The 21,937-nt window shown below is 54.4% G+C and overlaps 4 protein-coding genes and 1 long non-coding RNA gene across 11 annotated transcripts in view; 3 read left to right on the forward strand and 2 right to left on the reverse strand.

The window, feature by feature from the left end:
* LOC116541046 overlaps positions 1 to 923 on the reverse strand; it is a 19,886-nt gene extending 18,963 nt beyond the window's left edge. Inside the window, exon 1 of the long non-coding RNA XR_004264706.1 lies at positions 911 to 923. This is a non-coding gene — a long non-coding RNA (uncharacterized LOC116541046). The remainder of the gene's footprint in view (positions 1 to 910) is intronic.
* Positions 1 to 3,022, forward strand: part of SHC1 (SHC adaptor protein 1) — a 12,988-nt gene extending 9,966 nt beyond the window's left edge. For all 3 annotated transcript variants that reach the window (XM_032264890.1, XM_032264889.1, XM_032264888.1), the window contains one exon: positions 1,410 to 3,022. In XM_032264890.1, coding sequence (XP_032120781.1) covers positions 1,410 to 1,538 — 129 coding nt within the window. In that variant the 3' untranslated portion in view covers positions 1,539 to 3,022. The remainder of the gene's footprint in view (positions 1 to 1,409) is intronic.
* LOC116541043 (translation initiation factor IF-2) lies at positions 2,551 to 3,725 on the reverse strand. The gene is given in 5 exon segments (XM_032264899.1): positions 2,551 to 3,089; positions 3,091 to 3,211; positions 3,213 to 3,373; positions 3,375 to 3,433; positions 3,436 to 3,725. Coding segments are annotated over 5 exon segments (627 nt in total). The 5' UTR covers positions 3,683 to 3,725; the 3' UTR covers positions 2,551 to 3,050.
* PYGO2 (pygopus family PHD finger 2) lies at positions 3,516 to 7,888 on the forward strand. Of its 2 annotated transcripts, none has more exons than XM_032264894.1 (3): positions 3,516 to 3,821; positions 4,270 to 4,319; positions 5,116 to 7,888. In XM_032264894.1, exons 1-3 carry the CDS (start codon positions 3,719 to 3,721, stop codon positions 6,178 to 6,180), a joined length of 1,218 nt encoding a protein of 405 aa, XP_032120785.1. In that variant the 5' UTR covers positions 3,516 to 3,718; the 3' UTR covers positions 6,181 to 7,888. The 2 variants fall into 2 exon arrangements, with proteins under 2 accessions (XP_032120785.1, XP_032120786.1); XM_032264895.1 differs by having other exon boundaries at positions 3,704 to 3,821; positions 4,143 to 4,319.
* Positions 7,889 to 8,599: 711 nt separating this feature from the next.
* PBXIP1 (PBX homeobox interacting protein 1) lies at positions 8,600 to 19,993 on the forward strand. 4 transcript variants are annotated; one of them, XM_032264885.1, is made up of 12 exons: positions 8,600 to 8,829; positions 11,101 to 11,187; positions 11,909 to 12,059; positions 12,923 to 13,049; positions 13,306 to 13,370; positions 13,442 to 13,607; positions 15,921 to 16,154; positions 16,286 to 16,309; positions 16,575 to 16,654; positions 16,748 to 16,879; positions 17,646 to 18,877; positions 19,338 to 19,993. In XM_032264885.1, the coding sequence occupies exons 3-12, from the start codon at positions 12,027 to 12,029 to the stop codon at positions 19,417 to 19,419; spliced, it is 2,175 nt and encodes a 724-aa protein (XP_032120776.1). In that variant the 5' UTR covers positions 8,600 to 8,829; positions 11,101 to 11,187; positions 11,909 to 12,026; the 3' UTR covers positions 19,420 to 19,993. The 4 variants fall into 4 exon arrangements, with proteins under 4 accessions (XP_032120776.1, XP_032120775.1, XP_032120777.1 ...); XM_032264884.1 differs by lacking the exon at positions 11,909 to 12,059; XM_032264886.1 differs by lacking the exons at positions 11,909 to 12,059; positions 16,286 to 16,309.
* The last annotated feature ends 1,944 nt before the right edge of the window (positions 19,994 to 21,937 follow it).

The following is a 21,937-nucleotide window of genomic DNA, read 5'->3' on the forward strand; positions in this document are numbered from 1 at the left end:
AAAAAAAAAAAAAAAAAAAAGCTGTGTGTGGTGGCAGACAGCTGTAATCTCAGCTACTCGGGAGGCTGAGGCAGGAGAATGGCTTGAACTGGGAGGTGGAGGTTGTAGTGAGCCGAGATCACACTGCTGCACTCTAGCCTAGACAACAGAGTGAGACTCTGCCTAAAAAAACAAAATAAAACAAAATAAACACAGCCCTGGCTCCTCCTCAAATCCCCAAGCTGTAAGCTTATCAGAGCTAGAAGGCAGTCATCTCATCTGTGCCCCTCTTTTGACAAATGAGGAGACCACCCTGAAGAGGTTGTGATGCCCAAACTCAGATGGTTAGAGGCTAGACACTGCAAGTTTCCTTTTGTAAGAAGATCCACGGGCTTCCCCAGCTCCCCAGATTTGGGACTCAGATGGTTGTGCTTTCTCTTATCTGTACTGCCTTACTGTTCCTCCAAACTCTGGTTGTTTAGCCAGGTATGGTGGCTCCAGCCTGTAAGCCCAACATTTTGAGAGGCTGAGGTGGGAAGATTGCTTGAGGCCAGAGTTCGAGACCAGCCTGGGCAACATAGTGAGACTTCATCTCTACAAAAGTAAAAAAAAAAATAAAAAATTAGTCAGGAATGGTGACACATGCCTGTAGTTCTGGCTGCCCAGGAGGCTGAGGCCTGAGGATGGCTTGAGCCCAGGAGTTCTCGGTTACAGTGAGCTATTATTGTGCCACTGCACTCTAGCCCGGGTGACAGAGACCCTGTCTGGAAACAAAAAAATTTTGTTTGTTTTCTACAGTAATCTCACCCTCCTTTTCCTTTTTTTTTTTTTTAAATGAGATAGGGTCTCACTTTGTCACCCAGGCTGGGGGGTGGTGGCACAGCACAGCTCACTGCAGCCTTTGCCTCCGGGGCTCAAACAATCCTCCCACCTCAGCCTCCCAGGTAGCTGGGACTACAGGCATGTACCACTATACCTGGCTAATTTTTTTTTTTTTTTTTGGTAGAGATGGGGTTTTGCCATGTTGCCCAGGCTGTTCTTGAACTTCCGGGCTTAAGTGGTCCACCTGCCTTGGCCTCCCAGAGTGCTGGGATTACATGCACGAGCCACCACACCTGGCCTCCACATCTTTTTTTGTACTGTGTATACTCTTCTGAGATACGCCAACTTCCTCCAGGTCAAGAAAGGGATATATAGGTCTCAGCTTCCATTTCAGGGTCGATGTCTCCTCTGCCTTTTCCCACTTCACTGACCTGTCTATTCCTACAACTCTTTTTAGAGAAGCCTCAGTGATCAGGACTGACAAGCCCCTCCCTCCCCCACCATTTTTTTCTCCTTTAAGCCTCTTGTCTGTTTCACAGTCTTCCACCTTGGAGGATGAGGTCTTGACTCTTCACCTGAATTGACCACCTTCCTTCCCACCCTCCCAGGTTCGGACAAAGGATCACCGCTTTGAGAGTGTCAGTCACCTCATCAGCTACCACATGGACAATCACTTGCCTATCATCTCTGCGGGCAGCGAACTGTGTCTACAGCAACCTGTTGAGCGGAAACTGTGATCTGCCCCAGCGCTGTCTTCCAGAAGATGCCCTCCAGTTCCCTCCGCCCTATTCCCTAACTCTCGGGACCTCATTTGGGAGTGTTCTGTGGGCTTGGCCTTGTGTCAGAGCTGGGAGTAGTGTGGACACTGGGTTTTGTATCCAGCTGAGTGAGAGGGTTTGAGTCAAGAAGCCTGGGGGAGAATCCTACTTCTCCCCAAACATTAATCACCAAAGTATTAATGTACAGAGTGGCCCCTTACCTGGGCCTTTCCTGTGCCAACCTGATGCCCCTTCCCCAAGAAGGTGAGTGCTTGTCATAGAAAATGTCTTGTGGTGACAGGCCCAGTGGAACAGTCACCCTTCTGGGCAAGGGGGAACGAATCACACCTCTGGGCTTCAGGGTACCCCAGACCCCTCCCAATGCCCCCCAACCCCCATGTTTAAACTTTGTGCCTTTGACCATCTCTTAGGTCTGAAGATATTTTATGCAGAGTTCTTGGGCCCCTGAGTTCAATCACAGGGATGCCAACACCTTCTTGGCTTCTGGGACCTGTCTTCTCCTTGCTCAGCATCCTCTCCAGTTTGGGCTGGGAGAACAGAGGCAGGAGTGGCAGCTGTCCCCTCTCCCTGGGGATACGCAACCCTTAGAGATTGCCCCAGAGCCCCCCTCCCGGCCAGGGGGGAGATGGACCCCTCCCTTGCTCAGTGCCTCCTGGCCGGGGCCCCTCACCCCAAGGGGTCTGTATATACATTTCATAAGGCCCGCCCTCCCATGTTGCATGCCTGTTGTACTCTACAGCCAAAGTGTAGCCCTTCCTCCTCGAGCCTGTGCCCTGCCTCCCATTTGGGATGGGGGAGTGGGGTGACGAATTTGGGCCCCTTGTACAGTTAACTCTCCCAAGTGGATTTTGTGGAGGTGAGAAAAGGGGCATTGAAACTCTAAAGCAGTAGACAATCCCCAAATACCATCTGCAGAGTTGGAACTGCATTCTTTTAAAATTTTATATGCATATATTTTAGGGCTGTAGACTTACTTTCCTAATTGTTTTCCATGGCTTATTCTTGAGCACAAAATGATAATCAATTATTACATTTATACATCACCTTTTTGACTTTTCCAAGACCTTTTACAGCTCTTGGCATTTTCCTCGCCCAGGCCTGTGAGGTAACTGGGATCGGCAGCATTATCTTTTATATCAGAGACCTGAGGCAGATGAAACTGATTTCCAGATAGGACGAGAAAAACTTGGGCCTCTTACCGGGAGGCCGAGAGGCAGAAGTTTGCCCGAATGCCTGTCAGTTTCACGGAGGGGAAACGCGAAGGCTGCAGTTCTGAGCACCTCCTACAAGCCACACCAGAGCAAGCCGGCCCCCTCCTTCGGCCTGCGGATAGGGGAGAGTTCACCGTTTTCATCCTGGCCTCCTTTTGTTGTCGTTTGGGTTTCCACGGGTCTCACTTATACCAAAGGGAAAACTCTTCATTAAAGTCTGTATTTCTTCTACCTCGGCCTCTTAACCCTTCTGAGAAGCCTATTGTGTTCGCCGCGGGCCCTCAGCGGCAGAGGGGGAGGGAGACGGGAGGTCGCGGCGGCCGAGGGAAGCTGGGGGTCTGCAGAGTTTGGGCGTGGCAGGGTGGGCCGTGCCGCCCCACCGTCTCCGTGGGGATGTCGTGTCCGCGGAGGGGGTGGCTCTGGCGCCCCCACGCCGGTCCCCGGGCTCCCTGGGCCTTCCGGGCGCGCCCCCGGCTCGCGCGCGCCCCTTCGCGGCGGCTCCACCGCCCGGGATGGTACAGTCCACTAGCAGGGCCGCCGCGCGCCGCCGCCGCCGCCCCTTGGTCAGCTGGTGTGGGCCGCCCGCTAGCGGAAACGACCCTCTCCACTCGCGTGGTGCCGTGGTACGCCTCGCCCCTCGCAGGCTTTCAAGCGTAGACCCCCGGCCGGTCCTTTCTCCCCCTTCCCGCCGCGCTCAGTGGTGGTAGCCGCGCCGAGTTCCGGTTCCGGTTGCTGCCGCCGCTGGCGGGCAGCGAGTCTGAAGAGAGCGCGCAGTTCGCGTTTCGGCTTGGCGCTTTCCGGTCGCCGCACATTGGGGTTGCTGCAGCTCGGGGGCCTGTGCTGCCTCTGACTCCCTTTCTGGGCGATGGTGCAGCCCGAGGGCGCCTCCATCCCCCGCCGCCGCCGCTGACCCCGGTCCCCCACTCCATGGCCGCCTCGGCGCCGCCCCCACCGGACAAGCTGGAGGGAGGTGGCGGCCCCGCACCGCCCCCTGCGCCGCCCAGCACCGGGAGGAAGCAGGGCAAGGCCGGTGAGAGCGCTGCGACGGGCGGGGGATGCAGAGACCCCGGAGTTGGGAACCTCAGAGGGGAGAGATGGTGGGCGGAGAGTGTTTCACAGGCTGAAGGGCCTGAAGGGAGGCTCAGGTGAAAAGGATGAGTGGGTGTAGCGCTCCAGGGATTGGGGGCAGGTGTCACACATTGAGGACTGTAGGGTTTGGAGCCACATGCAATTCAGTAGTCACTTGGAGCTTGAGGATCTCGAAAGATGGGACATCTCTCATTTAAAGGAAGACATGGCTGAGAGTATGATCATCTTCACAATCTATTTTTCCTATTGCATCCCTTGTTAGCATTTGCTAAATAAATAAGCAAGTATGTATTGACGTCAAAGGAGTTCCTCAGAGCATGGCTGAGAGAAAAGAGGTTGGGGAAACCTCAGGGAAACTTGTCTGCGTCTTCCTTTTGCTGCTCTTCCAGGTCTGCAAATGAAGAGCCCAGAAAAGAAGCGAAGAAAGTCAAATACTCAGGTGAATGGTGTTTGGTCGTGGGAGTATTTCCCAGCAGCCCCTTGGCGGGACACTCTCTACTCTGCTGTTCCAGTATCTGTTTGTATCTTCCATCAGCTGCAGGGAGGAGAGAAAACTGTCTTGGTCCGTTTCTGGTTCTTTCCCTGAACCTTATAACAAATATAGGAGAAAGTATCCTCTCCTAAGAGGTGGTTGATTCGACCAAAGTTCTTACCAGGCGGGGTTCCAGGTCTCTTCCATGTTTCCTATCCTGGTTTCCTCATGATGAGAATGTAGTATCTACCACTTACTGAGCCTTTTTTTAGTGCCAGGGATTGTGCTAACATGCTTCAACCGGTTGGGGAGATAGGCATTATCTCTATTTTACAGACGAGAAATCTGGGGGTTAAAAATGTTAAATATGTGCTCCACAGTCTTGAGGTTGTTCAGGGTCAGAGCTGGGATTTCATCCTAGTTCTGCCTATTTAAAACGCAGTCACTGCACTATGCAGGTTCCACTCTCCACCTCTCTCTCGTCATCCTTTTTTTTTTTTTTTTTTTTTTATAGTCACAGAGTCTTACTATGTTTCCTAGGCTGGGCTCAAACTCCTGGGGTCAAGGGATCCTCCTGCCTCAGCTTCCCAAAGTGTTAGGGTTACAGGTGTGAGCCACTGGGCCCGGTCTGTGATCCATATTGATTTTAGACCTGAGCTGGCCACTATCAGCCTCCAAAATGTGTATTGTGTTGGCAGTGCTCTCTTGGTTTAGTTCTGTGCTTCCCTCCATGACCCTCTTTCCCTCAACTGTTTCCCACTAGGGCCCTGCATACTCACATCTGACGGAATTTGCACCACCCCCGACTCCCATGGTGGATCACCTGGTTGCATCCAACCCTTTTGAAGATGACTTCGGAGCCCCTAAGGTGGGGGGTGCAGCCCCTCCATTCCTTGGCAGTCCTGTGCCCTTTGGAGGCTTCCGTGTGCAGGGGGGCATGGCGGGCCAGGTACCCCCAGGCTATGGCACTGGAGGTGGAGGGGGTCCCCAGCCACTTCGTCGACAGCCACCCCCCTTCCCTCCCAATCCTATGGGCCCTGCCTTCAACATGCCCCCCCAGGGCCCTGGCTACCCACCCCCAGGCAACATGAACTTTCCCAGCCAACCCTTCAACCAGCCTCTGGGTCAAAACTTTAGTCCTCCTAGCGGGCAGATGATGCCAGGCCCAGTGGGGGGATTTGGTCCCATGATCTCACCCACCATGGGACAGCCTCCGAGACCAGAGCTGGGCCCACCTTCTCTGTCCCAACGATTTGCTCAGCCAGGGGCTCCTTTTGGCCCTTCTCCTCTCCAGAGACCTGGTCAGGGGCTCCCCAGCCTGCCCCCCAACACAAGTCCCTTTCCTGGTCCGGACCCTGGCTTTCCTGGCCCTGGTGGTGAGGATGGGGGGAAGCCCTTGAATCCACCTGCTCCTACTGCTTTTCCCCAGGAGCCCCACTCAGGCTCCCCCGCTGCTGCTGTTAATGGGAACCAGCCCAGTTTCCCCCCGAACAGCAGTGGGCGGGGTGGGGGCACTCCAGATGCCAACTTGGCACCTCCTGGCAAGGCAGGTGGGGGCTCTGGGCCCCAGCCTCCCCCAGGCTTGGTGTACCCATGTGGTGCCTGTCGGAGTGAGGTGAACGACGACCAGGATGCCATTCTGTGTGAGGCCTCCTGCCAGAAGTGGTTCCACCGTGAGTGCACAGGCATGACTGAGAGCGCCTATGGGCTGCTGACCACTGAAGCCTCTGCCGTCTGGGCCTGTGATCTCTGCCTCAAGACCAAGGAGATCCAGTCTGTCTACATCCGTGAGGGCATGGGGCAGCTTGTGGCTGCTAACGATGGGTGACGCTGGCGAAATGGCCCAGGGAAGTGCACATGTCTCTCCCTGCTCTTCCAGGGTGATTTTTTTGATGTCTGGCTCTTGGTCCTTGTTTCCACTGGCTTTCCATCCCCATGGGGCAGAAACAGTGGCTCCTGGGAGCAGAAAAGGAATTGAGGTGGGCAGGCAGAAGAGCCTGGATTGCTCACTTTTTTGAGAAACTTACATGTTGAGATCTACAGAGATCCAGGAAACCAAAGCCCTGCTGAGCAGAGCCATTTTGTGGCTATTTCTGGAGGCCCAGGAGTGTGGCTGCAAGAGTAAAGGGGCTGGGGGAAGATCCAGAGGGCAGGGGTGTTCCCTCTGCTGATGATGGATGCCCCTAACACCTGTGCCTAATACCCCTACCGAGCCCCACAGCTCCAGCCTTAGTTTTTGGAGTCACGTGTTAAAGGTTTCTGGCCAGAGGAATTGTGTTGCCATCCCTGCAATAGCCCTTTTATGGGCTCTGGGAGACAGCTTTAGGGAATAAATGGGGATTTTCCCCTTTTTCTACCCACTCCTTTGCTTCCTCCAAGACTTACCCAACTCCTCCCCCTTCAGAGAACCAAATAGCCTGAAGAAGCATAACCCTGGTTATGGCAGTTTCTTGGTGATTTGGGGCTTCAAAACAGTAGGTGAGAGATGCCATCAGGACATGTCTTCCTCATACCAAAGTCACTGGTCCTTTTTCAGCCTCTCATGCTTTTCTCCTGATGACCACATTTTTGCCAAAAATTGGGTTATGTTATCTGACAGACCAGAATATTTGAAGTTTGGGCTGTCCTGGAAGTCTGGACTTCGGTGGTACCCTCCTTCCTGCAGCCCATCTGTTACACATGATACTTCGTGTGTTCTGCAACTTTCAGCGCCCTTATTCCCCTACTTTCCTGGCTTGATTGAAGGAAAGCTTGAAAAGGCGCAGAGCCCTTATACCTCATTTTCTCGCTTATGAAAGGATCCAAATGAGGCCCTCTGACAGCCTGTGGGTAGGAGATGTGGTGGGATCCTCATTGCCATGGTACTCAAAGGTAGAAGAACCTGGAGTTTGTTGCTTCTCTTTCCATGCTGTTTTTTCATATCCTCTTGGGCCTGGTGATAACCAATTCTCATTCCTCTCAGCCAAAGGCCTGCACTGGGCTTTTATTTGTATTTTTTTATTTTTTAAGCACTGCCTGCCAGACATGGGCCTGGGGCCTGATGAGGATCTCACTGCTGCTTGTTCTTTTCGGTTCTACATGTTCCTCCGTGAGGTGGGGAAGGCAGGCATGTGGTGTGGTCCTCCTCAGACAAGTTAGTGGTCCCCTATTCCCACTTCTCTCAGTTCCTGGCATGAGGAGAGAAGATCCTGCTGGTGGAGCTGACAGCCTTTGAGGCCCTGAGGAATGAGCGAGCAGGCCTCTGGGTGTTGCTCCCAGTGTCCCCCATACTAAAACGGCAGAGATGGCATCCCCCCACCCCGCTCAGCTCTTGTGTTTGTGGTTCTGTTGGCCTCATTTATCTGTTGCTATTTTTGTGTTGTCTTCCTCCCCCCTGCATTTTGTAAAATGGCTCCTGGGGGAGTGTCTTTACTGGATCTGCTCCCTGGCCCTCTCACTCCACTACTTTTTTGGAAGACAGTGATGGCAGAATGCGGTGGTTGGGCGGGGGGGTGTTTTGTACTGTTGGATTAATAAAATGACTTGAAAATCCCAGACAAGGACTCCTTGCTGTTGCTGTGTGAAAAGGCTGCAGTGAACCACTATCACTGCTGGGTAGGGTGCTTAGGGATTGAGGAGATACATACTCCCCAGGGTCCCTGGGAGTGGGAATGGCAGATCTGGCCCCTAAGCTGACCCTGTGGTATAAGCTGCTGAGCCAAGGGAGGCCTATGTTTCCCCGCCCATCCCCTATGTCTCCGCTGTGACAGAGTTTCCTTTCTGAGCATATTCCTGGGCCAGGCCTGGAGCCAGACGGATTTGGCACCAAGGCCTCTGGAAGACAAGTGCTTGAGCTCTCCTTGGTTTAGCACCCCACCCACCTCCCAGTTGTTTGGGTTAGGGAGCAAGTGTAGCTCTAAGGGTGAGGGGAGGGGCTGCTCCTGTTTTAGCAAATTTCATTTTGGGATGTTTTTGACATCGTTCCCACCCCTCAACCATTTTTTAAAGTAGCAGTGGCATCTTTTAAGCAATCTGTGCTGGAGCAGGTTGGGGAGAATGGCAGGAGGGCTATTTCCACGCCCTGGATTTGGGACCTGTCCCTCTCCCTTCCCCCATCTCACAGCTGTCTCCGTCTATCCTGGGGCCAACCTGTCTGCTTGCCCGCGTCATCTCAGGAGACGGCACTCTCTGCCTTTCAGTTTGGGAGGTTCCTTCTAGAAACTGTTTAAACATTGGGAAAGAAGGGCAGGTAACTCGAGATTCAGCTGGGACCCTGGTCGCCCACAAGGAGGTAAGCCTAAGTGCAGGGGCTGTGTAGCTAGACCTCCCTTCCCCTCCTCGGGCTCTCAATTTCTGCTCTTATTGGCCGAAAGTTTACGCCCCCTTGGGGAAGTTGACTTTTCATTGGTCAGTTTCTGGTCACGTGATCCTCTTGGGCTGCAAACGAAGGGGAGGCAGCAACAAGTTAAGCTGAAGACCGAAGCAAGAGCTGGGTCAGGTAATTCCTTTGCTGGGGAGGGGTCCATGGTTTCCCTGTGAAGGGGAGTGATATAAGGAAAAGGGAAGGCGGAACTCTAGAAGGAATGAGCTGCTTTTCATTTATGGGCTGGTGGGGGAGGGCCAGGTGCCGACGCTAACAAAACAGGAACTTGCTCTGGGTACCCCAGGCAAGTGGCCCTAGATCCTTTGCTTCAGAGGTTTGGGGGAGCAACTGTTAAAGGGGTTGAAGTTAACTAGAGGCGAGACTTCCTAGCTTTGTACTGAGTGGGAGAGCTCCCCCTTTAGCTGTTTTTTAGAAATAGCAGAAAGCCCTGTCATAATCCTTACAGGAGGTGTTTGTTGAATCCTGCCTGAATGAAAAGAAGGGGGTGGGGGGAGGGAGTGGAGGTGGATTTTCTTCCAGAAGGTCGATGAAAAGAAAAAGATCTGGAAACACAGCAGGGAAGGGTGGAGATTAGACAGCAGAAGGAACTTCCTAATAAGGCAGTGAGATGCTGGCTTGGGAGAAGAGGGATATATATTTTTTGAATCTTCGGTTAACCTAACCAAGAGAGAGGTGTCAGGGTTTGGGACCCTGAGTATAGGGGTTCCAGAGTGTCTCTTATTTGGGTCTCATAAGTATTTGTTTTGTTGACCCAAATACCTTTGCCGGTTTCCATGGAGACAGTGGGTCTGACATCACTGTGGTTGCCATGGTGCCTGGTTCTAGGGGACCTGAGCAGGCTGTACATACAGCTAGGGATAAACAGGGACTTCAGCCCAAGCTGCTGCCACTTCCTTCCTGCCACCACCTGTTAACAGTCACACGAAGCAACTGGGGATGGGGAGATGATGACAGTGGCGGGGGACGGGCCCACAAGCGGAAGGCTGAACAGCCGTGGCTCTGTGGATACCTATAGATGCATGCCAAGGTGTCCTGTTGGACTTGGTACAGGGAAGTCATTGCAACCATTCTCCTATCAACGCGTGGGATGGGTGCATGAGTCTGGGAGGATGGTAATTGAGAAAGACCTATCTTGACTGGCATGAGCCACAGACGGTTATTTAGGGCACCACGCAGGACTTGAAAACAGCTCAAACGGAAGGGGATAATGTGATTGGTTTTAAAGGTAGAACTGCCATACTTTCCCAGCTTCACTTTGCTTTTCCTGAGTTTCCTTATCAAGTGCTCAGGAAGCAGTCATTTATCCTTTCCTGAAAGATCACAATCCAGTACTCTTGAGAGGTCAGCTCATCCACCCTTCCCCCTTTATGCCTGGTCCCGGTAGGAGCTGCCTGAGGGAACTGTCTTGGCCTTGGATGCAGGGGTGGATCCCTCTCTTCTTACCCTGCTTTCTGTCAATCAGGCTTTGGAAACTGAAGTGATTCCCTCCCCCGTCCCTGTCAAATCAGAGCAGATTAACAGGGGGCAGGACCACAGGTCTGATTTTTGTCTATTCTTTGCAAGCTGTAAAGTGATGTGTACATGGTAGTTGCTATAAATCCATTTTCCCAGTCACCTTCAAGTTCCCTACGACCAAACTCTGGAGATTACTAAGAAGGTAAACAGAATTTAGGATGGAGAAGTGAGAGTGACAAGGAGACTTACAAAAGGTGAATCCAGGTAGATCTAAGCTGTGCCAGTGGTTTGAGAGGTTTTTAAAGACCCATGCCTGGGCCTACCCCCTAACTCAATTGAATCAGAATCATAGGTGATTCCAATGTACAGCCAAGATTGAGAACCTCTGAACCAGACCATACCAAGGACTTATGCTGGGCTAGTGGTGGGAGACTGAGGGCTGAAGGAGGCCATCTAGTCTTCCCTTCCAGGTCCTGAGGGAGAAGGTAGTGATTGTGGAGGTGCCTGGTGTTGTGAAGGGAGGGCTGTGTTGTTTTCCTTGCTCATACTAACAAGTTTTCTTATTGGCAAGGCAAGTCTGTCAGCCTTTCTGGACGTCATCTTCCCTGACTATAATGTCAGGGGGTTGGACTGGAATTCCCCAGAGCCTTTCCAGCCTATGCTACTTTGACCTTTCAAGGTCAGTTCAGTTTTCCAAGACCCTGCTGGTCCCTGGAAGAGCTGGCTTCTCTGTGGCTCTTGGCAGATTCTAATTTGCAAGGCAAATACTGCTTAGAAGAGTTGAGGTATCAGGGAGAGAAGGACTGGAACTGGGCTTGGTTCTGGAGGCTGCTGCCCAGCACTTGAACCTTGGAACCCAACCAAGGCTGCTTTCTGTGTCCAGCCTCTCCTGAAGGGAGCTCCCATCCTTAAGAGAGCTTTCTTCTCCAGGTGGCAGCCACAGCAGCCTCAGAGACTTCAGCAACTATGGCCTCCTGCCCAGACTCTGATAATAGCTGGGTGCTTGCTGGCTCCGAGGTAGGAAGAACGGGCCTGGGAACCGTGGGGGTGGGGTTGGGGGGTGTTTCTGCAGTGCTGGGCTTCTTTCTGGGTGGGTTCCTTTCCTTAGTCCTAATGGTCACCTACATCACTTCCCTGCTGGCTGTTAGAGGATCTCCAGGAGCAGGAAGAAGGAGATCTGGCCCCAGGGGGCAGTTATTGGCACTTGGTCCATGCCATGAGGGAAGGGTACCAGTTGGATAAGCTGAGAGAAGTAGGGAGGGACTTCAGATGGAGAGACCAGTGTGAGCAAAGGTCCCGAGGCGATAGCGGGGAAAGCCATGCTGGGCGAGACTGTGGGGAGCCCATGGGGGATGTAGAGGTGTGGGTCAGAGCCAGTATTGGAGTGAGGTTGGGGGCAGAGCCTGGGAACCCCTAGAAGAGACCTGGAGGGCCTGGCTGAGGCATTGAGGCCTCATCCTGATGGGAAATCCGTGTGGGGCTTTGAGTTAGAGGGATCAGGACAGTCGTTGTCTTGGACAGCGGGTGAAGCCACTGTGTGGGCTGGGTGGGAACAGGAAGAGAGTGTTTTGACGGCTCCTGCAGTGGTCCAGGTAGCAGTTGGTGGAGCAGGAGCCCACTGAGAAGGGAGAAGGGGGCTGGCAGGGATGGGGAACTGAGTGGCTAGAGAAGGGGTGGCACAAATTTGTTGAAGGCATCTCTAAGCGTTCCAGGACCGAGTGATGGCTTTGTGTATTAGAGATACCAGGAGGGAAGGAGGGAGGAGCTTGGTTTCAACATGTGGAGTTTGAGGTGCCCTTGAGGAACCTAGCTGGGAGTAAGGAGTTGACTTTGGGGATGATACTGGAGCAGGACACATGGACTGGGGCTCGCTGGCAGAGGGAAGGCAGGTATGCACAGACAGGCACCAGGCTCTCAGAGCCCTGGCCTCCTGCTGAGGTGTTTTGCTGACAGCTGGGGGACCTTGAGCATGCCATTTCACCCCTCTGTCCTCTCCTGTAAAATGGGGGTCATGATTTTTGCCTTGTAGGGGAGACCACGAGAATAAAAATGCTTTGAAAATGGCAAAGACACATACTAAAGTGAAACATTATTCTCAAAGGGATAATAGGAGCCACAGGGTGGGTGGCAAGCCAGGGGCTTGCAGAAGGGGAGTATGCAGAGGGAAGAGGCTCAGGCTGTGCAGCCAAGCCTGGATGTGCAGGCTGACAGCACCCTGGAGACAGGCTGTTTGTGGCTGGCGTGGGTTGGGCCTCTGTGATCAGCTGCTGGGAGACGGGTGTCCGGGGAGTGTCAGGGGCCAGTGGGGAAGGCCAGAAAGGCTTGGGAGATGGAAATAGTTGGCCAGTTGAGAGGGCAGCTGCAGGGACGCCCCAGGAGGCACCCAGGGGACTTTGTTCTCTCGCCTTCCTCCCACCCGTAATATGGTAATATCTGGGTTGTTCATCTACGGGGAAGGAAATGCTGCTGATCTTGAGGGAAGGGAGATCTGGGCTCCAGCTGGCCTCCTGCAGGCAGGGCCCCAGGTTTGTACTGCATCCAGTGCCTTGGTCTGGTGGTGCTTCTCTGTGTAGTGGAAACCTGGTCCCTCAAAGTTCCTCCTCTCCGTGAGTGAGGCTGGGGAATGGCCAAGCACTTGGTCCTGTCCTGAGCCCCTTTTCGGGCCGGTTCATGACTGAGTGTGTGTGATTCTGAGTTGTGGGCTGGGGGCCCATTCTCGGGCCCCTTGCACTCCTTGCACTCCTCCTCCCAGAGCCTGCCCGTGGAGACGCTTGGCCCGGCCTCCAGGAGGGACCCAGAACCCGAGAGAACCCTGCAGGCCCCTCGCAGCCCCTCCAAGGCAGATGGGGAAGAATTAGCTGGGACTGTGGATGGCGAAGGTACCAGGCCCTTCTTAGGACGTAGCTTACCAGACAAGCTATTTTCCATGTCTTGGGGTTTCCCAGTTTCCTCAGAGAAAGGGAGGCTGGTTAGTTTTAGTTCCTTCATTAATCTCAGTTGACAAACCCCTTTTCTCATTCCATCCTGGCTTTTTCCTGCCCCTTCCAACCTGGTAGAGGCCTGTGGGAGACAGAGGCCTGCATGGGAAATTCAGCTGGGGCAGTGGGTTTTTCTGGGCCTTTTCTCCTACCACAGGGATGCTCTTCCAGACTGAAAGCCCCCAGTCTGGCACCGTTCTGACAGAGGAGACTGAGGTCAAGGTGAGGAGCTTCCCTGTGGGAGTTGGGGAGGAGGGAGAGCGAGCAGCTGCTCACTGCTGCATCTGCGTCAGGGCACCCTGGAAGGTGATGTTTGTGGTGTGGAGCCTTCTGGCCCAGGAGACACAGCCGTCCAGGGAGACTTGCAGGAGACCTCCGTGGTGACAGGTCTGGGACCAGATACACAGGACCAGGATAGCCAGAGTCCGCCACAGAGCCTGCCTTCAACCCCCAAAGCAGGTGAGAGTCCTCCTTGCCTCTTCTGTCACTCTCCTTCTAGAAGGTATGGGAGACGGATAAGCAATCACGACCGAGCACATGCTGTGGTCCAGGCCCTGGGGCTGAGCAGCTTGGTGCCCTCCTTTTTCACCACTACCCCTGGAATATTGAGGCCCAGAAAGGTTGAATGACTTGACCAAGGTCACACTGCTGGTAAGGGGCAGGGCCCACATCTGGTTGACTCTTTCCTCTCTGCCCTGGGGGCTTCCTCTTTTCTTGCTTCTAAATTCAACCCTCATTTCTGGAGTCCTTTTCTTGTGCTGGCTCTGGGCCTGTGGGGAGGGATGGTGGGGGGCATCTATGTAAGCGGCAGATCAGACTGGGCCAGATGCATGTCAGACCTAAGAGAGGTACAGAAGTGTAACTAAGGTACTCCCAAAGGAGGGAGAGGCCATTCAGTCAGGGGACAGGTTGAGGGCAAGGGAGAGTCTGGGACAGTGAGAGGTGACATCGGAGTGGAGTCCTGGGCACAGAGCCAGCTTTTGGTAGACAGGGCAGGGGAAAGAGAATGTTCTAGGCCAAGGCTGCAGCATCAGCAAAGGAGTGGGGACCACCTGGCTTGTGCCAAGGAGCTCTGTTCTAGGCTTGTGGTGGAGGAGTATAGGAGTTTGTCCCTGTTGAAGAGTGACAGGATGGAGGGCCTGGGGGCCATTTAGGAGGCAACTGCAGTGGTCAGGCAAAGACGAGGCAGACCCGGGCCGGACATGTGGCTTGCGCCTGTAATCCCAGCACTTTGGGAGGCTGAGGTGGGAAGATCGCTTGAGCCCAGAAATTCAAGGCTGCAGTGAGCGACGGTCATCCCACTGCACTCCAGCCTGGGCAACAGAGCAAGACCCTGTCTCTAAAGAAAATTAAAATAGCTGGCTGGGCGCGGTGGCTCATGCCTGTAATCGCAGCACTTTGGGAGGCTGAGGTGGGTGAATCACCTGAGGTCAGGCGTTTGAGACCAGCCTGGGTAATATGGTGAGGCCCATCTCTACTTCAAATACAAAAATTAGCTGGTGTGGTGGCGTGCGCCTGTAATCCCAGCTACTTGGGAAGCTGAGGCCGGAGAATTGCTTGAATCCAGGAGGTGGAGGTTGTAGTGAGCCAAGATTGTATCGTTGTACTCCAGCTTGGGTGACAGAGGGAGACTCTGCCTCAAAAATAAATAAATAAGTCAATAGGCTGGGTGTGGTGGCTCACACCTATAATTCTAGCACTTTGGGAGGCCGAGGTGGGTGGATCACTTGAGAGCTTAGGAGTTTGAGACCAGCCTGGGAAACATGGTGAAAAACCATGTCCTCAAAAAGTACAAAAAAAAAAAAAGAAAAGCAAATTAGCCAGGCATAAGGACGCATGCCTGTAGTCCCAGCTACTTGGGAGGATGAGGTGGGAGGATTGCTTGAGCCTGGGAGGCAGAGATTACAGTGAGTTGTGATCGCACCACTGCACTCTAGCCTGGGTGACAGAGTCAGACAGACCCTGTCTCAAAAAGTAAAAATAAATAAAAATTTAAAAATGTTTAAAAAAAATAAAAAGAGAAAGAAGATGCAGACCTGAACTAAGGCAGGTGCAGTGTGGGTTGTGGAGAGGGGTGCACTGTTGGGATGTTTAAGTATAGAACTGTGAAACTGTTGGGGTGTGAGGTGGAGCGGGAGCACTTCGGTTAGCTAGATGGCAGTGGCAGTACCTGTCGCTGAATTGGGGAAACACCAGAAAAGAGGCAGTTTGCAGGGCGGTGTGTTGAATGTGTGGTCTCAGCGGGATGGCTGGTAGGCAGTCACACAAACAGGCCCGGAGCTCTGGGAGGCCGAGTCAGGAGTTACACAATAAGGACTCATCGCTGAAGGGGGTGTCAGTGGTATGAGATAGTTGTGACTGTGTGTACAGTGAGAAGAGCAGAGAACCTGAAGTGGTGCCAGGGAGACCACCTCCTCTAGGATCAGGGAAGTGCCAGGGAGGGAGAACAGGAAGGAGTAGCCAGAGAGTTTGGAGGGGACCCAGGAGGGTGGTGACAGCTGCAGAAGTTTGATGCATGGTGCACACTGCGGAAGGAGGATGCTTTCAGGATGAAAAGCCTTTAATAGCTTGGAGATCGACAGCACTGTCTCCTGCCTGTAGATGGGCAGGGGCAGTCATCGATGTCCAGGCCAAAGTGGGCAGGATCTGCATGTGCCCCTCTCTGGGGTCAGGACTGAGGACCTCCCTGTGCCTTCCTCTGCTTCCCCTCTCTCCCTGTGTCTTCCCATCTCTCCAGTCACCTCACTGCCCTGTCCCTATCTGCTCTCCTAGCTTGGATCAGGGAGGAGGGCCACTGCTCCAGCAGTGAGGATGACACAGACGTGGACGTGGAAGGTCTGCGGAGACGGCGGGGTCGGGTGGCTGGCCCAGCTCAGCCCATGGCGCCGCTGGCTGTGGAGAACCAGGCTGGGGGTGAGGGTGCAGGCGGGGAGCTGGGCATCTCCCTCAACATGTGCCTCCTCGGGGCCCTGGTTCTGCTGGGCCTGGGGGTCCTCCTCTTCTCAGGTGAGTGGTACCTCTATGGGTGGGGCTTTGGGCTTCCACACCTGCCTGCCTGCCCTCCTGCCGTGTTCTCTCTTTACCTCACCTCACCCCTCCCCGAGGGCCTCACCAGACTCCTCTGTCTCTGTCCTCAGGTGGCCTCCCAGAGTCTGAGACTGGTGAGTAGGGAGGGGCGTGGCCTGTGCTGGGGGGTTGTGTGTGTTCTCTGGTTCTCTAGGTCAGGAGTAGCGGTGCTGGGGGCTCACAGTTGTTTCTCAGTTATTGGCCTTGTCAGCTGTTCAGGGGGCCCCATGGTCCTTTACCGCACCGACCTCTCAGCCACAGGGTGGATCCCCAGCAGGAGCGGTGACTATGAGTGGGAGGGTGTGGGGGGAATGGGCTCTGTGTGCCTCGGGACCAGTCTCAGGACTTCCCTTTCCATAGGGCCCATGGAGGAAGGGGAGCAGGTCCTTCCGGACACTGGGTCGGACCCTGAGCTGCTGGATGCTGTGGGGGACAGGCAGGTATGTGTGAATGCCTCTAGAGGCATGTGGGGCCTGGCTGGGGAGAACCTGGGCTGGGGGGTAGCATGGGGTAACAGGTTCTTCTGCCCTCAGGATGGGCTAAGGGAACAGCTGCAGGCCTCAATGCCTCCTGACAGTGTCCCCAGCCTGCAGAACATGGGTCTTCTGCTGGACAAGCTGGCCAAGGAGAACCAGGACATCCGGCTGCTGCAGGCCCAGCTGCAGGTGGGCACAGGCAGGAAGGGCTGGGCTAGGGTAACCAACCTAGGCCAGGTGTCTGTCTCAGCGTCCTCCCCAAAAAGGAGTATTTCCTATTTGCCCACACATCCTGACCCTCCCCTCTCCCGCTGTAGTCACGGCATCTTCCCAGTTCTCCGTTCACCTCCCTTGTGCTATGGTTTGGGCCAGGGCTGCCATACCTGTTCCACATGGCATGTGAAACATACATGGTATCACCTGTGATTGATTGGTGTGGTCTGCCTGGAGCACTGTGTGGAAAAGGATCTAAAGACCATGCCAAGGCTCATGCCAAGTGCCATGATCAATGAACAGTGTTCCAGGTATGGGAGGTGGAAGTAAGGCCATGACAGCCACATACTGGTGAATCTAGGAAGTGTGTGCTTATATAAGGACATAAGCTGGGTGCGGTGGCTCACGCCTGTAATCCAAGCACTTTGGAGGCCAAGGTGGGCGGATCACCTGAGGTCGGGAGTTCAAGACCAGCCTGACCAACACGGTGAAACCCTGTCTTTAAAAAAAAAAAAAAAAAAGACATAGATGCTGAGACCCAGGATGGAATTTGGGGATCCCTGTGTCTCATTCATGATGGAGATGGGGTGGAGAATGAAACCCAAATCCTCTGGGTGTTCCAGGCCATAAAAGGGGCTCAGGCCACCTGTCCACTATGGTGAAATGGAATTGGGGTAGAAGGCATTGGGCCTAGCCTGACAAGAACTTTTTGTGACTTCCTTCATCCCAAACTATATTCCAGGCCCAGAAAGAAGAGCTTCAGCGCCTGATGCACCAGCCCAAAGGGCTAGAGGAGGAGAATACCCGGCTCCGGGGAGCTCTGCAGCAGGGCGAAGCCTTCCAGCGGTCTCTGGAGTCAGAGCTGCAGCAGCTGCGGGCCCGGCTCCAGGGGCTGGAGGCCGACTGTGTCCGGGGCACAGATGGGGTGTGCCTCAGTTGGGGTAGAGGCCCACAGGGTGACAAGGCCATCAAGGAGCAAGGCCCCAGGGAGCAGGAGCCAGAACTCAGCTTCCTGAAGCAGAAGGAACAGCTGGAGGCTGAGGCACAGGCATTAAGGCAAGAGTTGGAGAGGCAGCGGCGGCTGCTGGGGTCTGTACAGCAAGATCTGGAGAGGAGCTTACAGGATGCCAGCCGCGGGGGCCCAGCTCACGCTGGCTTGGCTGAGCTGGGCCACAGATTGGCCCAGAAACTGCAGGGCCTGGGGAACTGGGGCCAGGACCCTGGGGTCTCTGCCAATGCCTCAGAGGCCTGGCATCAGAAGTCCCACTTCCAGAATTCCAGGGAGGGGAGTGGAAAGGAAAAGTGGTGGGATGGGCAGAGGGGCCGGAAGGCTGAGCACTGGAAGCCTGAGAAGGAAGAATCTGGCCGGGAACGGAAGAAGAACTGGGGAGTTCAGGAGGACAGGGAGCTGGCAGGAAAGTGGAAGGAGGGCAGGCCGGGGGCGGAGGAGTGGGGGAGCAAGAAGGAGGGCAAGCGACAGGGCCCTAAGGAACCCCCAAGGAAAAGTGGTAGCTTCCGCTCCTCTGGAGAAAAGCAAAAGCAACCTCGGTGGAGGGAAGGGACTAAGGACAGCCATGACCCTCTGCCATCCTGGGCAGAGCTGCTGAGGCCCAAGTACCGGGCGCCCCAGGGCTGTTCAGGTGTGGACGAGTGTGCCCGGCAGGAGGGCCTGACTTTCTTCGGCGCAGAGCTAGCCCCAGTGCGGCAACAGGAGCTGGCCTCTCTGCTAAGAACATACCTGGCACGGCTGCCCTGGGCTGGGCAGCTGACCAAGGAGCTACCCCTCTCACCTGCTTTCTTTGGCGAGGACGGCATCTTCCGTCATGACCGCCTCCGCTTCCGGGATTTTGTGGATGCCCTGGAGGACAGCTTGGAGGAGGTGGCTGTGCAACAGACAGGTGATGATGATGAAGTAGATGACTTTGAGGACTTCATCTTCAGCCACTTCTTTGGAGACAAAGCACTGAAGAAGAGGTGGGCAACTGTGGGGAGTTGAATCAGGTGGGACAGAGGCAGTTGGGAGGATGTGAGGAGCAAGGGCCGTTAGTTTGAGGATGCTGTCCTTACTTTTGGTCCCCAGCTGGCTTCCCTTAGAGAAGGTATCCAGGTCTGCTTCCTTTCTTCCCTTGAGGGCAGGAAACGGCCTTCGCCTACCCGAGAGCAGTCCCCTTTTCAGGCGGGGGAGTTCTTTCTTCTGAGTTGCCCTGCCCTGCCCCTACTTGCATGGCCCAAGGGATGAGGGAGATCCCCACCTTCCTGCCTCCCTCACTGGAGCCTTCATCCTGGGAGAACAGGGTTTCCCCCCATATGGTTGGCGGTGCCTGCCTGAGTCAGCTTCACTGGGAGGAGCAGGGTCCTCTCTCCTTGGGGAACCCTTTTCACCACGTGTATTGTCCCCTAAAGGCCTCTTTCTCCCCTGCTCGTCTTCCCACAGGTCAGGGAAGAAGGACAAGCACTCGCAGAGCCCAAGAGTTGTGGGGCCCAGGGAGGGGCATGGCCACCACCACCGGGGCTGACGCCTTGCCCCATGGGGAATGGCCTTGGCCTGGGTCCGGCCCAAGATCCCAGCGTTATCTAACTCCTGGAGCTGCACTCTGTCCCGGCTTGTTTGGTGTCCTTGGATATCCTTCACGGAGTAGAGCAAAATCACCAGCCCTGCACTGATGCCACTTTCTCTAGAAAAAGGCCTTAGCTGGACCTGCTATCTATGCAAATGTATGCAAATACTCCAGGCCCTGGGACGTGAGCTTGTGTTTTGCCAATGTGAAGGGGGAGATGGGAGAGAAGCCTGTTTTGGGATGGGGTGGGGGGAAGGCAATCTGATTCTGAAGCCAAAGAGCTTTTATCCTCTTGCGTGTATGTCCCCAGAGTGGGCCCCTTTGTTTCCACATGCTGACTGGCGCCCCTGGGATTTGACTAGAGTTGCTGGCTCGAGGCCCAGCACGAGGACTTTCCCTGGGGTTTTGTTAGATTTGGAGGCAACTGTCCCCAGGGGTGAAGTCCCCTTTTTCACCCCTGCTTCTCCGGTAGCCTCACCTCCTGATATGAACTGTAGACTCAGATTCCAATAAAGTGCTGTTGCAGCTGTGATGCTGGGTGGTTTCTAAGCATGGGGGATACCCCACACCCCCTGCCTGAATGATGGGTCCGTCCCAGGCACTGGTACTTTCCCCCTTGTCCTGTATCCCCCTTTGCCCTTGCCTTGCCCGGAAGCTGACACTTCCCTTTTTGCTCACAGCTGCCTTGGCCGAAGACCTGGGAGATGTAGCAGATGGGTTTTGGAGTCTGAGCCTTGGGCTCAAATCCAGGCTGAGTGATCTTGGGCAAGTTAATCTCTGGGTTTCTTATCCTCAAAAAAGGTGATGGAAGGGCTGGGGGAGAGATTAAATAAAGCAATGCAAGAAAAATGCCTCTCCTGTTTTGGGCACCCAAAAAGTTACTGCCTTCTTTAGAGAAGAGTGTGGAGGAGGGAAAATAACCCAGGTATGGCCAGGCGCGGTGGCTCAAGCCTGTAATCCCAGCACTTTGGGAGGCCGAGGCGGGTGGATCACGAGGTCAAGAGATCAACACCATCCTGGTCAACATGGTGAAACCCCGTCTCTACTAAAAATACAAAAAATTAGCTGGGCATGGTGGCGCGTGCCTGTAATCCCAGCTACTCAGGAGGTTGAGGCAGGAGAATTGCCTGAACCCAGGAGGCGGAGGTTGCAGTGAGCCGAGATCGCGCCATTGCACTCCAGCCTGGGTAATGAGAGTGAAACTCCGTCTCAAAAAAAAAAAAAAAGAACCCAGGCCCAGAAGGAAGAGCTTCTGGGGTGGGGAGGTGAGGGAGCCGCTAGGTGGCACCCTGGCTCCACATTTGCTCCAGACCTTGCCTCTCCTGCTACTCCCCACCCCCAAAATCTCAGACCCTATCCCACAGACCCCAGGGCCTGCTCCACTGGCCAACTCTCCCAAGATGACCAGACTCCCCTTGGCTGTTCTCTAGGAAGTGCTTCCTGAGATCTAACATCAGTCCCTTGGGCAATACACTGAGCTTCCTAACCACCCTGGAAATACCCAGGAAGTATGGGGGACAGAATAATGTGATGTGACTGCTCAGGCAGGAGGCGGGGGACTCCAGGTTCCAGAATGGGCTGTAACTGATTTCCATATTATTTAGCAAGCGAGTCTGTAACACTGTTTAAGGGCTTAAGGGTATTAGCTCATTTAATTCATGTGTGGGTAGGGCAGGGGTTAGGGCAGGCTGGGGATGGAACAAGGAGCACTAATTCAGCAACATTTATAAAGTCTATTGTGTACCAGAAACAGAGAGGCACTGGGAATACAGAGGCACCTTAAGAAGCCTATAGTCCAGTAGAACCTGCTTTCTGTAGCAGGAGGAACTGCAGTTAGACCTAAGGAAGAACTTCCTTTCAGGCAGAAGGTCAGTGATATGGGCTAGGGAGGCTTTAGGATCTGGTACCCAGGCCTGTGAACCACTGCTCTTCGAAGAAGCCTAGTTTTACCCTGTCCACATTGCTCGCCTTCTGTAGGTGCTCCAAATTCTTGCTGCCTGAACAGCTGACTGGTAAAGTTGGGTTGCTGAGAGATTGAGGCTTGAAGGTAGGTAGGATTTAGAGTCCTGGGGCAGGGGGCTGGGCCTAGGGGAGGGGATGCAAGCTGGCCTACCTGGGTTCTCAGAGGGTGGTGACTCCCACCCTGGCCCCTTGGGGCGTCTCAGTTTCATTTTTAGGGCTCATTTCCTTTGTTTGCATAACAACTGCCCAGGGAGGCTGCCAGGTTCTCCTAAGCCCCCTCCTCTTCCTTACCCACTCCGGAAGTAGAGATGCTGAGCGGGAGGTTTCTGAAGCTGCTGAATCAGGAAGAAATTGAGCCACGAACCCAAGGGGTATGTTGGGGAGGGCCGGGATGGCAGTGACATTGGCTGCTCTGATCACCCTGTCTCTGTGGTGCCCCTGGGAGGCGATCCCCACACTCATCACAGACCAGGGGGCCCCTCTCTCTGACAGACCCATGCGGCCCTGGTCGGGA

This window comes from Sapajus apella, unplaced genomic scaffold (assembly GCF_009761245.1).
Source record: "Sapajus apella isolate SASKATOON/1434 unplaced genomic scaffold, GSC_monkey_1.0 scaffold148, whole genome shotgun sequence".
Classification (NCBI taxonomy): domain Eukaryota; kingdom Metazoa; phylum Chordata; class Mammalia; order Primates; family Cebidae; genus Sapajus; species Sapajus apella.